General features: G+C 33.6%; 2 protein-coding genes across 2 annotated transcripts; one reads left to right on the top strand and one right to left on the bottom strand.

Moving 5' to 3' along the window:
• Positions 1 to 232: 232 nt before the first annotated feature.
• LOC108331275 (homeobox-leucine zipper protein HAT22) lies at positions 233 to 3,056 on the top strand. Its single transcript, XM_017565925.2, has 3 exons — positions 233 to 731; positions 1,288 to 1,367; positions 2,465 to 3,056. The coding sequence occupies exons 1-3, from the start codon at positions 345 to 347 to the stop codon at positions 2,793 to 2,795; spliced, it is 798 nt and encodes a 265-aa protein (XP_017421414.1). The 5' UTR covers positions 233 to 344; the 3' UTR covers positions 2,796 to 3,056.
• A 1,622-nt stretch (positions 3,057 to 4,678) lies between these two features.
• LOC108329909 (endo-1,4-beta-xylanase 1) lies at positions 4,679 to 9,743 on the bottom strand. Its single transcript, XM_017564290.2, has 8 exons — positions 9,296 to 9,743; positions 9,115 to 9,205; positions 8,387 to 8,754; positions 8,172 to 8,316; positions 7,626 to 7,954; positions 7,275 to 7,452; positions 6,550 to 7,086; positions 4,679 to 6,082 (listed from the first exon to the last, which is right to left on the bottom strand). The coding sequence occupies exons 2-8, from the start codon at positions 9,154 to 9,156 to the stop codon at positions 4,967 to 4,969; spliced, it is 2,715 nt and encodes a 904-aa protein (XP_017419779.2). The 5' UTR covers positions 9,157 to 9,205; positions 9,296 to 9,743; the 3' UTR covers positions 4,679 to 4,966.
• Positions 9,744 to 15,673: the final 5,930 nt, after the last annotated feature.

Genomic DNA, 15,673 nt, shown 5'->3' with positions numbered 1-15,673 from the left:
TTGACTGAAAAAAACTCAATTCAATATACTGAGATTAGATTAAATCGTGGACTTTTTTTAATATTTACTATAAATACTTTACGTTTTCAAAAATAATAATAATAATTTAAACGTTTCCTTTTAAAATTGTTTTTATTTCATTTGTTTCTTGATGAACAATAATAAAAGGGTCCCCACCAAAAACCCTCTTCACTATAAATTGTTCTCTTTGGACCATTCCACATCTCTCTCTCTCTCCATTCTTTCATCTTCTACCTCTCACTCCTCTTTGCGCATTGCTGTAGACTGTTCATAAGATTACTGCATCAATTGAACTCTGTTCATTAGATCTTTCTCAGAATATCATGGTCTTAGGTACCTCTAACCTTCAACTAGGTCTTGGTCTTGGCCTCCAAGATCAGTCACAAGAAACATGCATGAAGAGCCATGAACGAAGGCAAAGACAAAGACAAAGCCAGAAAAAGAAGGATTCCGATGAATGTTTTGATTTTCACCGTCGTGCTTCTCCTCCAAGTGCAGTGTCTTCGTTTCTCAACTCATCAAGCATCATCAAGAGAGAGCGAGATGAGTTGGCCGGAGAAGAATTTGAGTTAGAGGTAGAGAAGTTTCCCTCAAACTTAAGAGTTGTGGATCTTGATGAATATGGTTACTCCAAGAAGAAGCTGAGGCTCACCAAAGAACAATCTGCAGTCTTGGAAGATAGCTTCAAAGAGCATTCTACTCTCACTCTGGTATATTTATTTTTACTACTTTTTCATTTTATCAAACTTCTCTTCCTCCCTTATTGAACCCTTATTACAGATCCTAAAATAGTAAATCTTTTAAAGTTCTTAGACTTTTCTGAATGCACTTATCTCACAATTATTCAGTTCTCAGTCATTTCTAGTGGATGTACTATTTCATCCATTTCACTTTAGGTAGTTTAAGTTTTTCTATGAATTTTTAAATTACTTCTTTTCTAATACAAGAATTATAATCTTATTCCAAATAAATATTAAGACTAATTTCATGAATCAAATAAACCAGAGAGAAACTATGGTTCAGTAACTATTGTTACATTACAAATTATAACCCAAGTGGGAGAAAAATATATAGTATTTTAAGTTTTATTGAAAAGAAGATAAGTATATTTTAGTAAAAGTTTTCAGAATTGGTAACAGTGTCGTAATAATAATAATAATAATAAGGTGAATTTAGAATATATGAATGAGTATATAATCTTATCTTACACTAATTTTATACATGATTATTTTGATTCTTAATATATATCTTGATGTTTTAATTCAGACACAGAAGCAAGGATTGGCAAAGAAACTGAATCTGCGGGCGAGACAAGTGGAAGTATGGTTTCAGAATAGGAGAGCAAGGTGAGTTATAATTTCTCTGATATTTGAACTGCATATTCCCCCAAATACAAATCCACATTCAGTCTGTATTTCACTCCCTTTTTATAATTTTTAATAAATTTTTAGTAAAACTATCAATGAAGTACTCGTCTATTATAAATAATCATTAAAAAAAAATTGTAGATTGATTTATAACAGCCAATTTTTTTCGCTTCATAACCTTTAACAAATTATCCACATAAGAATTACCATGATAAAATATAATAAGCACTGTAATTATAATAATTAATAAAAAAAATTATGCTTCTAACTATTTTCTTTATCTTTACATTATTCCATAATTTTAACATAAGTTTTAACAATTTTTTATTTTTATAATTGTTATAATAATGGTTTTTATTTCCACTTGTTATATTTATGTCTATATATATATATATATATATATATATATATATATATATATATATATATATATATATATATATATATATATAAAGGGAATTATCATTTTTGTTGTTCATAATTTTTTTTATTTTTATTCTTCAAGTTATCATTTTAACACACACACACACACACACACACACACACATATATATATATATATATATATATATATATATATATAAAATATAATTAATCAACATATATATTCTATTTTATTTTATAACTATAAAAAATCATTAGTTCTTTTTCACAATCGTATTTTATTTAATAACTTATATAACTCACCATCTAAATCTTTCACTTTTTATTATTTAACCAAGATCATTTATTTCTTTTCATAGATTAGCTGAAGCATGTGACGAGATGTTTCTTATTCAATTAATTACTATTGTTTATATAAACAATGTTGTGTAAGTATGTAAATCAATAAAAAATACAGTTTTTGAGGTCAAGAAACAGAAGAAGAACTAAAACAAAACAAAAAAGGCACTTTAATAGTTTTAGTATTAGAAGTATAAATTTTTAAAATGATAGTAAGAAGCTCTGAAAATTTAAAAGAAAGCATTGAATGAAGTTATAATGATACATCATAGGTATAGTAATGATATTGAGTGTGTGGAAATATCAGTGGCTGGTGGCAATAATATTATATATATACATGTGTGGTGTGGTAGGACAAAACTGAAGCAAACGGAAGTGAACTGTGAGATACTGAAAAAGTGCTGTGAAAGTCTAACAGAAGAGAACAAGATGCTGCAAAAAGAGTTGGAAGAGCTTAAATCGATGAAAACAGCATTGCAGGGACCCCTTTTTATGCAGCTTCCAGTGCCAACCCTTACAATATGCCCTTCCTGTCCGAGAATTTCCGGTGGCAGCGCCGCCACCACCAACAGTGCCTCCTCTCCTACCACCACCACCACCTTGCTTGTGGGACCAAAGCCCCGTCACGATCACCACTTCTATAAAAATAACTATACATTCACACAATCATCTGCAGCTTGCTAGCCAAATAATACAACTTAATTAGTTAAATATTAATAAATTCAACTTTTTTTACTGTTAAAAATCATTTAAAATTATGATGAAGACTTTCTTTTTTTTATCATTTTTTCTAATTTTAGTTTCTTGTTTAGTGCCTTATGTATATCACCTCTACCAATGATATACACAGTATATATAATCTTCCTGCAATTATTTTTATGGGAATTTATCCTGATATTGTAAACTAATGATCGATCAACAGATGTTAGATTTGTTTTGGCTTCACCCATCAAACTTGTCAATTATTTTTAAATTACAAATTAAAATAAAAAATAGTTTAAAAATTTAATTTATTTATATAATTTCTTTTAAAGATATAAATATATAATAATATTGTAACTTAAATTATTAACATTTACACATTAAATTAGAAGTATTAGTTGTAATAAAATAATTTAAAATATAAATATAATAATAATTTTAAATTAATTAATTAAAAGCATAACAATATTTATATAATTAATTTTTTTAATATATATATATATATATTTTTATTTATTTATTAATTTATGTAACTTTTTTAAAGTGTACCAAATTTTAATTGACAAAAATATTCTTATTCATAAAAAAATATGTTTTAAACATAAAAATATTTTAATAATTTTTGTTTTTAATTTAAAATAAAAAATAAAAAAATTAGAAATTATTCAAATGCTTTTAACCTAAAAATTTAGTATTCATGAAATTAACAAACTCCTATTTTATATATATAATTAAAAAAAGGTTAAAAAAATGCAAGTCAATCCATCCATTAGTAAAATAGATTATAAATTCTAGACCGTTTTATTATAGCGGGTCATCTGGCCCAATCCTTTTTGGTAAGTCAATGAGAAACCGAATATTTCTACTTTTTTTTTGTTTTACTCTTATGTATCATATGAAATAGTAGTATGGTTCATTTGGATCCCTAGTCATAAATTTAAAAATCATTTTTTAAAACATAAAGTGTAGAACTAAGAGAGTTTATCAAGACCCATATTTCATTTTTTTAAAATATTTTCATTATTTTTTCAATTAATAAATAAAATTATTTGTGTAAAACTATTTTTAGAAAACATAAGTCATTCAGTATTTTATAAGTTGATGGATATTTTAAACATAATAATTCAAATTTAAGAACTAATTTTACATTACAACTAGCTTTTAAACAATTTTTCAAATAAATGTTCAAAATTAATAGAAGGCATTAAACAATTTTGGCCCTATGTAAAAAGTAAGCCTTAAGTACGTATAAATAGATTTTAACTTTTAACCATTAACAATATAAATATTTTTGGTTCCCTTAGTTAAAAACCATATATTTTAAATTAACTAATAATGTGTACGCATGTACAGTCCATTAACATAAAAGCTCTTTAAGTTGTGAATATATGTTACCATGAAGATAATATAGTGTTGATTTAAAAAATAAATAAATAAGTGTGGGTGAGCATGTATATAAATTGAATTAGTGTAAACTCTTGTAACAAATGTTATTTTATTACATTATAACGAGTTTTTATTACAATTAAATTGGTTATGCTTCTATATGAAAACACAATTATTAAATGATTTTAAATCACTATTTATATTGATTTCATATAACATGTAATTAAGTGTTATTAATGCTTTTAAAAATAGAAAACATAGATACGCCACGCATGGTATAAATTCTGAGACCAGAAACAAAAGATCCTTAATCATCTAATAATGTATTCGAATAGTGGACTTTTCTTAATTCTATATTCATTTTATCTTTCTTTTTTATTCTTCACATCCCTACTATCCCATTATTAAACATCTCCTTCCAAGTTAATCTTAGAGACGGAAGAATGAAGCTGAAAAAGAAAGCCAAAATAGCAGCAGAAGAAGAATAATAGTAGCAGCTATGATGTATTGAAATCTAGTAGAGACATAAATGAAACAACTTAGTTGAAATAAAGATGCTTCAATGTTTAGTTGCGACATAACACAAACAAAGGTTTACATCAGTAAATCGTATTTTTTTTCGACGATGGCAGTTTCAACATTCAAACATAAACATTGCATAACCAAGTTGGTATTCAGCGAATCGCACAAAGAGTTAAAAAAATGTTGAAAATCAGAATACTAGATAAGACAACCAGGAAATACAAATTCCATGGTGAAGAAGACGCTTATAAATCGATCGATACCAGCACTGAGGAGTCACCCTTGTCAACAACGAATGTCTTAGAAACTTTCTTTGCTAAGGTGACAACTTCGACGTTGTATGTTCCACTGAAGCCTCTGAAGCTGAATTGCCCTTGCGCATCAGCATAACCATGGCTGTGAGATAACCACTCTTGTTTGAGAGAAAGGAATCTTTTCCCAGCTTCGTTGAGTTCTCCTTCGGCATTCACCAGGTGTGAATTTTCCCGGCTCATAAACAACTCCCAAAAACCCCAGAGCATTACACCATCTATGGCAGGGTGTGCCATAGCTTCCCGCAGCATAACTTCAAGATCATCAGCTCTGACATATTCATTGGTGGAAGACACATCAAGCTCAGTAAACCAGATTGGTATACCAAGAATGCCCAATTTATCAAGGGCAGAACAGACAATAGGTCCCACAGGACTATCTATGTGACCTTGAATTCCTATTCCCCCAACTGGGGCATCTTGCTGTTGCAAATCAAGAATATGTTGAATGTACTTTTCTGGGGATGATCTGGTGTCACATCCATCTTCAACATGATAGTCATTCACAAAAAGAGTAGTAGATGGATCCAGTTGGTGTGCTGTCTTGAACATGTTTGCCCTTATATCCTTACCTAGTTTGTCCTGATAAAACGAACCGTGCAACATTTCGTTGTTGACATCATAGTGTCTGAATTTACCCTTGTAGCGAGTCAATAAGCCATTCAGGCGATTTTGGACAGCTTTCATCAAATCAGTTTTATTCAGTGATTTGACCCATTGCTGAACAGTGCCGTCTACTTCCCAGAAGATACAATGGCCCCGAGTGTCTATCTTGTTTTTCTGGCATAAGTCTAGCATTTCATCAGCATCCTTGTAATTCAGATTCCCTTGTTGTGGCTCAGTCCAGTACCACTTCAACTCATTACCAAAAACTGCCCAGTTAAAATGTTTCACAAAAAAGTCCACAAAATCTTCATTGTCAATATTGCTTCTACTAATGCACGTTCCCATGGGAAAATCATTTTTTATTTGTCTGACTCTCACCAAGGTTCCAAGATTTCCAATTGAATCCAGCCCAGAGAATTTTAGAGTAATATCACGCTTACGGATCTGCATATGGTAGCAAGTGCAAAATAAATGAAATGAGAAACGGGGGGAAACGCAAAGAATGTAAATTATCACTTATTCTATAATGCATATAATGGAAAAGGATTAAGTATTACAGTCTGATATCTATAAAAGAAAAAGCAACATTTTATTTTGTCATAAAAAGGAATGATTTGTCACTTGACAGATCATACAACGCACTGGGGTAAAAAAGAGGAAGTAGATAATCCTATCACCATTTACTAATGGCCTGAGACATTAATCTAAACAAGTCACGTAACCAACTGCTTCAGAATGATCTCTAACATATAATGTTTAGATGTATATCATGTCACTGTTAAAATATGGGGAACTATTCTTAAAAAACTAAAATCAATGATTTTATTAGAATTATAACAAAATTTAATCATATTTTCATGATTAGAAACATATTTAAGTCTGATAAGATATAAAATGCACATATATTTGACCTTTTCTGTCTGCCTCCTCAGATACTTAAACCTTGATTGTCTATCAACAGCAAAAATTTGAAGTCCAGCAATCATTAAATCAACACCAGAAGAAGGTCCTTGAATATAAACCATAACCTTAGATGCCTGCTTTTCAATTCTAAAAGACCCACCAATTTCGTGCCACCTGCCATCAGCAATCTCAATTTGACCTCCATTGACCCACTGATCATCAACGCTAAGGGCAACATTAACATTCTGAGGCCCAGTTGATCCGGAACCGACCCTGACCCAAGCAGATACTTGATAAGTTAGAAAGAGTTTCAATTTCTCAGTGATCATCTGAGCAGGACCCATCCATGTTTGTGTGCGATTGGTTATAAGAAGGTAGCGGCCGCTCAAGGATTCATGAGGCCCAAGAGAGTCTCTTGCCATTGATGGAATTATACGCGGTGAACCACTCCCAATACTCAAAGTACAACTCCCAAGTGGAAACCATCCATTGGTGCCATCACCCAGATTACTGTTTTCAATTATGTTAACACCAAAAGCAGCAATCTGCAAAAGCAAAATTAATCTCAAGTACTTAAAACATACATGGTTCATCATTCAACAAAACTGTACAAATATACGTAGAAACTATAGTGTCAATTTTTATTTAAACAAGGAATGAGCGCTAAGAAATTTCGGCAATTGGTAATTTGATATATGAAAGTAATTTAGAGTTAATAATTTCAAAGCCCAACCTCACAATCTGGTGGTGTTGAAGGTGGTGTTTTAGCTGCATGTTTTATAACCAAAGTATTGACAAGAATGTCAGTGCCCGCAGGAGGACCTTCTAAATAAACTACTACTTTTGATGGGGAACCATTTAGGAGGAATTTTCCTTGCATTTGGACCCAATCTTTATCTGTTGCCTGCACACTTTAAATACACAGAACTTTTAATCCAATTAAAGAAGCATTCTGATATTGATCAAATAATATTGCACCAAATTCTTTTCTCATATTTGTAATAAGAAGAATAATAAACCAGAAAAGTCATATCATTTAGAGTCTATGCGAAACGATGCAATAAAGCATTAAGATGGAACTAACTTGGCAATGCCTATATACTGCTCGCGAAGATCCGGTGCTTGAACCCACAAAGTAGCCCTTACATCAGAAGTGGTGACACCGTTCCCAAATATCCGAACTAATGCAGTAACCTCATAGGCAAGCTTGCGCTGCACTCTTCCTGTGATCTCCTGCTGAATTCCGTTCCAGCTTTGGGTACGTTCTGTTGCAGCTGCAAAGAATTTACCAGACTTCGGAAGAATCTTCCCATCTCCCATGGAGTCATGTAAGGCAATCTTGCAGCCTCTTCCAGTCCAACTATTCAGGCCATCATCAAACTGGGGATTTATTATGATGTTTTCATCATCGAACTTGTGAAATAAGGAAAAACGCATCACATGTTAGTGTTTGTGAAAATATAAAGATTTCATGGAACCAAAAAGAAATGAAATGGCACATCACACTTATTGTAATTTTAATCTAGCATTTGAAAGGCGGAAGCACAGCAAGCATGAGCAATGTTAAATACATTAGATTTTAGCAAGAGTAGAATTCACAAACATCTAACAGTATTAAATGCATTATTACTTTAAGTTCTTGGATGTTCACTGATTTTATAAGCAGATCAACTCCGGGAGAAGGTCCTTCCAAATAAAATATAACTCGATCAGGCATAGTTGACAACGAAAACGACCCTTCTAACTTTTTCCAGCTGCCCCTCATGCAATAAGTTCTGCAAAGATAAACGGTGTAAGCAATATGTCCAAGAATCTACATTAAGAAAGTATGAAATCATATTATACCCTCCAATCTCCAAGTAGCCAGGGTCTGAACCGTGACGTTCTAGTTCAAGAGTAGCTTTAACAGGAGTATAATCAGGAGTACGCCCATATACTCCAACAAAAGCTGAAACCATGTAAGTGGAACCAACAGAAATTTTGTCTGTGATATCTTGCTCTAAACCCTGCCAGCATTGCCTACGGTCTGTGATCACAGCGTAATTACCATCTAATCCTACTGTCATTGCTTCTTGAGAGCCTGATTCAGATGAAACTACATAGCCATGACAGTCATTGGGACGCCAGGCGTTTAGCCCATCAGAAAAGTCATGGTTTATTAAAATATTAGTAGCATGGCTCCCACTAGGACCAGATACGTTTCCCTCCATTTTCTGCCATAGAAAACACAAAAAAAAAGAAACAGTTGGAAACTGGAAGATCAACTTAGGCATGGTTATGAATTGTTTGATTATTTGGCGCACTCACCCATCAGGTTATTTTGTTATTGAATAGATTTTTCTACATAGGAAAAGAAAGTAACACATTATATTGACATGGAAAATAGTTTGTTGGTAGTACCTTAGTTCTAGATGAACCCTATTCTATAAGTTATTATTTGCTATAATTTCCTATTCACACACCTTAACATTTCAATGTGGTAAATACATGGCTCTTCTTTTTAGCAAACGAAAAAGAAAAAGCAACAGAACAATTTGAAAACATGCTGAATATAGAGAAGTAAAAATGCATGCCTCAGAGTGGTTTCCTTCATTGATCATCGGTAAGTCTCCCATAGCTTTTTCAGACTTCTAACCCAATAATAATCAACCAGAAGACCTTCAACTAGGAAAAAGAAAAAGAATAACAAAATAAATTCATCATCAAACAATTTTGAGTCACTATGAACAGTGATGGTGAAGACATTTTTCTTACAGTAAGAGCGAAAGTTGGAGAATCTCTGGTTCTGAAGGCAAAGTGTCATAACATGTTCCATATATATACACAACAGAGTGACTCAGAAAAATTTGTGAGTGAAGGCTACGAAAAGTGTGGGGCCAAGCAGCGAAACTCATCAACAAGAACCCCATTGTGGGAATGGCGATAGATTTTCGTCTTGAATGAAATACAAAACTGATTGTTATTAAATATCCTCTGAAGTAATCCCAAAAGAAGGGAGAGAAATGAAAACAGAGTAAAAGAGTTAGCTTTCTGATTTTGCTTATATTTTTCTTTCCCTGTTGCTTTGTCGTTCAGACAAGCAATGCTTGAATTGGAATGGAAGCCTAAGGCGCCCAGATCGAGGAACAACGCTGTAGTTCCTTAATTTAACATTACCACCTTCATTCGCACCAGACTTCAAGGATTTCCCACAGTTTGGTGGACATGGCTGTTGCATCGGTTTATTATATTCCAATACACTATCAAATTCCTAGTACTATAGGACTAACATATATGCCTTTTGTTATTTTATAATACTTTTTTACAGAAAGTTTTTGTTTTTCCTATTTTTAATGTAATTTTAGATAGTTTATTTATTACGCTGTTAATATAATATTTAACATAATTATTATCTTAATGTATGTGATAATATATATTTTTTGTTTGTTAAAAGGTAGATGATATCTCCATATTTCTCATGAAATCTGTATAGAAGAGAAAAAACATAACCTAATTTGTAATAGAAAAACTTATTCAAACATATTCATATTAATTATGACGAATTTGTTAATTTTGAAAAATTGAATGATGTATTCATCAAAATATTTATGGGAAACAAAAGTATATGCATTCGTAAAATTATGAGATCGAAAGTAAATTTAAATCTATTAATATAAAGTTAATAAAAAATATGCATAACTTTTTTAATTATTTATGTGTCTTTTATAAATATTTTGTATATGAAAAAGATGTGATATTTAAATATATTTAATTAAATTTTAAGTTCTTCTTAAATTTTAATATTCTTATTTGAATCTTTATTAAAAATGAAAATATAGAATTAAAAATATAAAAGTTTTAAATATTCAATTGAATTTTTTTTGATAAATATTCAATTAAAAATATTTAAATTTATTATACACTGAAAACTTAAACTTTTCAAAAGATAAACATTTCAAAAAAATATTTTAAAATGGGAAATAATAAATAAATGTACGCAAAATTCTTGTGGAAGGGAAACCTATCAAATTATCATTCTGTTTTAAACTTGCAATCAACAACAATATCCAATTGAGATAAACGAAAATGAAATGTTGAATTTGAGTGTTATGTTTATCTACACTGATCCAATGTGAAATGTGAGAAAAGATTCCTTGTGGGGTTCTTCCTTCTTTGAAAATTGCAGTAATTAGCTACTAATTGATTATCTGTGTAGTTGGTTATTAGCAACAAATTCTATCACTTATTCAGTTTCATCTCATCGTATTTTAGTCATCTTAAATTATAATATTATTATTAAGATATTTAAATCATAAATATACAGGAATAATGATAAAAACACACACTAAATGTCTGATTTTGTTTTTGATTCAACAATATAGTTATTAGAGTGGAAGAAGTAGAAAGAAATAAAATCAAAACTGACATCATTGAGGAGGAGAAAGAATAATGAAGTGATTTTTCTTTCAATGTAAACATGGTTTCTGGCAACGAATATGATAAACCATGCGTTCTCGTTTTCTGGACTTTGTTAGGAGGGATATGGGCCAATCATCCACATTAAGGGCCTTTCTTTCTTCCTGCACTCCCCCTTTCTCTTCCTGCACTTCATCGCTGACATCAATCAATCCACAGTTTGTATACAAATCACTTTTAGTATATCTATATTGATATTGTATTTGCATTTATTTAAGAAAATATTATCCTGAAAAACATATTTAAAAAAGGCTTAAACTCACAGTGTGAAACCAATATGATATGATAACATTTTATGCTCACAGTTATGCCATTTTATGTTGCCACGATTGCTACATTTTATTTATATACAAATATATGAAGCATAAGGATACATTTCATAATTGTATTTACATTTTTTTATACAAATATACAATAAATATTAAAAATAAAATATAGTTATAGTTGAAGGATAAAATTAATCGTTTTAATTGCGTGGCCATGGAAGTAAACTAGAAAAAATATATATTAAACTAATGATAACAAACAAAACAAAAAAACTTACAAGTCACGATTCTACAATATAAATTAAGAAATTTTTTCATAACGTAGATGTCAAAATATAGTATAACAAGATATTAAGTAACTAGTCGACAATTAAAACCAGAACAGCCTTCATAATTTAAAGACCGCAGCTCTTAACATTCAACTTATCTTGTTCTATATAAGAAAAAAAATCAATAAATTTATTATCTTTAGAATCAATAAATATATATTTTAAGTCAAAAATGAGATAATTTTGTGTATAGTAAGATATTTATTGGATAAAATATCTTAGATATTTTAAGCGGTTAAGATATTTATGAGTAAATTTTCAGGTAATTAAGGTTATTTTTATTTAGCTTATGAAACACTTATAAATAGAATGATAGAGTCAAACACCAGGTACGTTTCACTTACTCCAGATGGACTCTAGATAATATTTTACAGGGATAATATAATCACTTTCTTGAGAGCTGACTTTAACGTCGGAGTATCTCCGCAGGTACCTCCCCCTCCGTTGGTGAGAGTAGACGAGCGCTACGAGTTGAAGGAGCGCGAACGACAACAATTAAGGACATTTGGAAGCAACAAAGACACACTGAAAAACATCCATACCGAAACATTTTGGCGTCTACCGTAGGGTCGAATGGCATCCCACTGAAGCTGCAAGAAACTAAGACGAACATTCAATCTCTACATCAATGCTTCGGATCAACACTAGGAATTTTCAGTAAAGCGAAAAATACATCATATGAGTGGTCATCTCTATGTGAAAGTTCATCAACAAGATAAGTATTTTTTTCTTAAAATATATATGAATATTTTATAAAATATTTAATTGTCAGTAGACGTTACAACAACTCTTTTATATAAATACTAAAAGATATACACAGTTAATAATATAATAACATATTATATACTAACAACATATTATATACTAACGCACTTCTTTTATGATCAGGCAGCGCGAAAAGCTCGCCTAACATTTGTTTTATTCCATTTTATTATAGTTTATCATGCTTAAAAGATTTAGAAGAGATTCTTTTGGATCAGGTTTGAAAAGCTGCAGCTTTGAAACTCGACATGGCTCACGCTGCGATTTCTGCAATTTAAGAGCTATCTTTTCTGAAAAAGGCAGCGGAAGCGAAAACAGTTCTCGGTGATTATCTCCTGACAATAAGGCAGTTGAAACGCTCATATCCATCCGAAAGGAATCCCTCTCCATTTGAAAAGGCATCAATCTCTGCTCGTAGTCAGGACGACCGAGAATCGACGATCTGAATATCACTTGAATGGGATGACCTGATTGTCTCAAATATCTGCATCTAATGGAGACGATGTTCCACGTTCGTATCAACAAAATCAAAGTTCACTAAGTGGAAGCTTGATCTCTCTCCCCTAACACGCTCGGAGCAATGCCAATGGATTCTCCCTCAACGAATATCGAGGCATAATAACCGATGAAAGTAAACCTTCTTCCAACAACAGAGGAAGCTTCTTCAACACAAATTCAGTGGCCCTCCGGTCGTACCCTCGCCGAAACAACAATTATAGATCTCCCGGATGCCATTAAAGCTGCCATGGAAAAAGGTAAGAGCTCCGCCTCCATACCGGAGTTAGGCTCTGGCGACCAACACCGCCGGAGTCAGTAGGTTTCTGCCCAGCCGCCACCTCCGCGGTGACCACTCCTGTTGCGAGCACCAAGGCGCAACAGTCCCCATACGATTATTCTGCCTCCATGTCGTCTGCAACACTCTCGGCATCCACCGCGCCGTTCGGTTCAACCTCCCCGCCATCCGTCGTGCTGAGTGGCTCGACCTCCTTGACCATGACCGCCGCATGATCAGTTTCAGCGTCGTTGGCGGCGAACACCGCTTTTCCCCCGCATTCCTTTTTATTCTCTCACCATTTTTTATTTTTGATTGATCTCACGGAGCATCATTGACCGTGAAATCGGAGAATGCAAACTTAGAAGGAAAATTCGTGGATTAACCCTTCCCTTTGGATGGCGGTTAGATGCATCTGCAAGACTGATACGATGGCACACTCTTTCGGCATCGTCGGCGTCAATTCCAATTTTCAATCAACTAGCGATCGCTATGTTGAATGCGTGCACCCCTTCATCATAAACACCACCAAGGGACTGCCACTCTCGCCGACACCACCGCGTACTCAAGGAATCTGGTGACTCCGCTGCTGCTGAAGAGTCTCCGATTGACATTCACCTCGCCGTCAATGGCACCATCCCTTTCGCAGGTGAGAGAATCACAACACCACGACACCTACGACGGGTCCCCGTCATCGCTAGCAAGGGTTTCCATCAGCGTCGCCGTTGTAAGATCCACCCGAGAAAGCGCCATTCCCATCTTCACCGACACCGACAACGGTTACGGCAACACCATAAGTGTCGAAAGAACCGTCAAGGGTTTCATATCCGCCGCCCTCGCCTTCGCGTGCGCAAACCCTTGAACAAGGATGAAGCCGCCGCATCTCTGCCAGGATTCTCCTCCGTGAGCCATTGACGCCACCGTGAGCACCTCTGCGAAATAGCGCCTCTTTGGCCTTCGACGCGTCATCAGACGACGCTGTCACTGGAACACCGTGAGTTTATCTCCTTCGCCTCCATTCTTGCGTCTCAAAACCTACGAAGTAAAAACCAGAAGCGCGAATACAAATTGTGAAACGATCTACGAGCTTCCATTATCTTCGGACCTGCGATTCAGAATCCTCACCGTCAACTCTTCAACCTTTGCATCAGTGAAACCCGTTGAGAGTTTGTTAAGCAACAGATGGCAGCTGACGCTGCTTCAAGAAAGGGAGACCTCTCTCTTTTGGTAGGAAACCAAAAGACTTTAGAAAGTTAATGGTAGTTATGCTTGGCGTATTGTTAGGCGATTTCGACAAGCGTACCGAATCGTTCAAGTAATAAATCCTGGTAATATCAGGTATCGTTTTTTCAAGAGACTCGTAATACTAGAAAATTGTGCGATTAAAAACTTATCTAGACTCAAGAACAACTCAACATTTAAGAAACATTTAAGAATATGTACAAAAAGATAAATTCACAAGTAATTACAAGGTTGGACTTTGGTATTGAAGGCACTTGAAAATGAAAAAGACTAGAAATGGTATGAAATGATATTGTTAAGGTTAGTTTTCACCCATACTCTAGCCCTAATCCCTTAGGTGAAAAAAGCCTAGGTTTTTTTTTATCAAACTCCAATCCCTTGCACAATCTAACAAGTAAACCCGCATTAAGAACTAGGATCTAAGACAACATGTGAATCATCTTTCATCCCTAGAATCAATGAACCACAAGAAATCCTGTTTCAGTTCTAGGTTCCATCTTACGTCCCCATAACCCATGAAACCCCAAAATCAAGTCATGAACGTCTCCATTACATGCAAGCTTTAAGATTGGAAACAAGAATACTAACAATTGATAGAAAATACATATATATATTCAAATCATTCAACAATTACACAAGATTCAAAGGCTACAACTAATCCCAACAAGATGGGTTTGGCTCTCCATTTCCATGGAGAGCCTTTAAGCTTACAAGATGGCCATGGAAGAAGATGAAGAACCCAAGAGGAAGAAGGGAGTGTTCCCACGAGCCCTAGTAGCCCTCCAAGCTCTCCTCTAAGTGAGATGCACCTTCAAAGAACCAAAGACCCCAAATGCTTCGAGACAACTTGAATAAATAAGCGTCACCGCTCAGCTGCACCCCAGCGGCAGCATTCCAGAGAGCTGGCGCTCAGCTGCACAAAAACTGTGCCGCTCAGCTACAACAAGTCTGATCAGGTGGCGCTTAGCTGCACTCCAGCTGCACCCCAGCCACAGCATTCCAAAATTCTCTCTTTTTGTTTTACTTGCTTTGTTGGCTGGTTAAGCTCTATACATTGGTGGAGGTTCTTCTAAGCATAATATTAGATACAAAATAAGGGGATTAGTGATGATAATACATCAATGTAGCCTAAAACACATTTATTTAGAAAACAAGACAAAAGAAGAGGATTAAACGAGTTACAAGTTAGAAAGGAGTTGATTTTGCTACTAAAATGATGCTTAGATAATGGTAAGAATTAGCATTATCACGTATGAATTGGAAATCTAGGCTCAAAGCCTGCTACCGTGATCTTGAGAGCCTTCAA

The sequence above is a fragment of the Vigna angularis genome, chromosome 4, assembly GCF_016808095.1.
Source record: "Vigna angularis cultivar LongXiaoDou No.4 chromosome 4, ASM1680809v1, whole genome shotgun sequence".
NCBI lineage: Eukaryota > Viridiplantae > Streptophyta > Magnoliopsida > Fabales > Fabaceae > Vigna > Vigna angularis.
Note: the sequence above shows the minus strand (reverse complement) of the source record. Positions and strands in the feature narration are given on the sequence as shown.

Excerpts from the sequence above, each read along its gene's own strand:
- LOC108331275 (XM_017565925.2), top strand. The coding sequence starts at position 345 with ATGGTCTTAGGTACCTCTAACCTTCAACTAGGTCTTGGTCTTGGCCTC. Across the intron at positions 732-1,287 it reads AGCATTCTACTCTCACTCTG|ACACAGAAGCAAGGATTGGC; the intron begins GTATATTTATTT and ends GTTTTAATTCAG. Across the intron at positions 1,368-2,464 it reads TTTCAGAATAGGAGAGCAAG|GACAAAACTGAAGCAAACGG; the intron begins GTGAGTTATAAT and ends GTGGTGTGGTAG.
- LOC108329909 (XM_017564290.2), bottom strand. The coding sequence starts at position 9,156 with ATGGGAGACTTACCGATGATCAATGAAGGAAACCACTCTGAG. Across the intron at positions 8,317-8,386 it reads GGCTACTTGGAGATTGGAGG|AACTTATTGCATGAGGGGCA; the intron begins GTATAATATGAT and ends TTATCTTTGCAG. Across the intron at positions 7,087-7,274 it reads CAACACCACCAGATTGTGAG|ATTGCTGCTTTTGGTGTTAA; the intron begins GTTGGGCTTTGA and ends TTGCTTTTGCAG.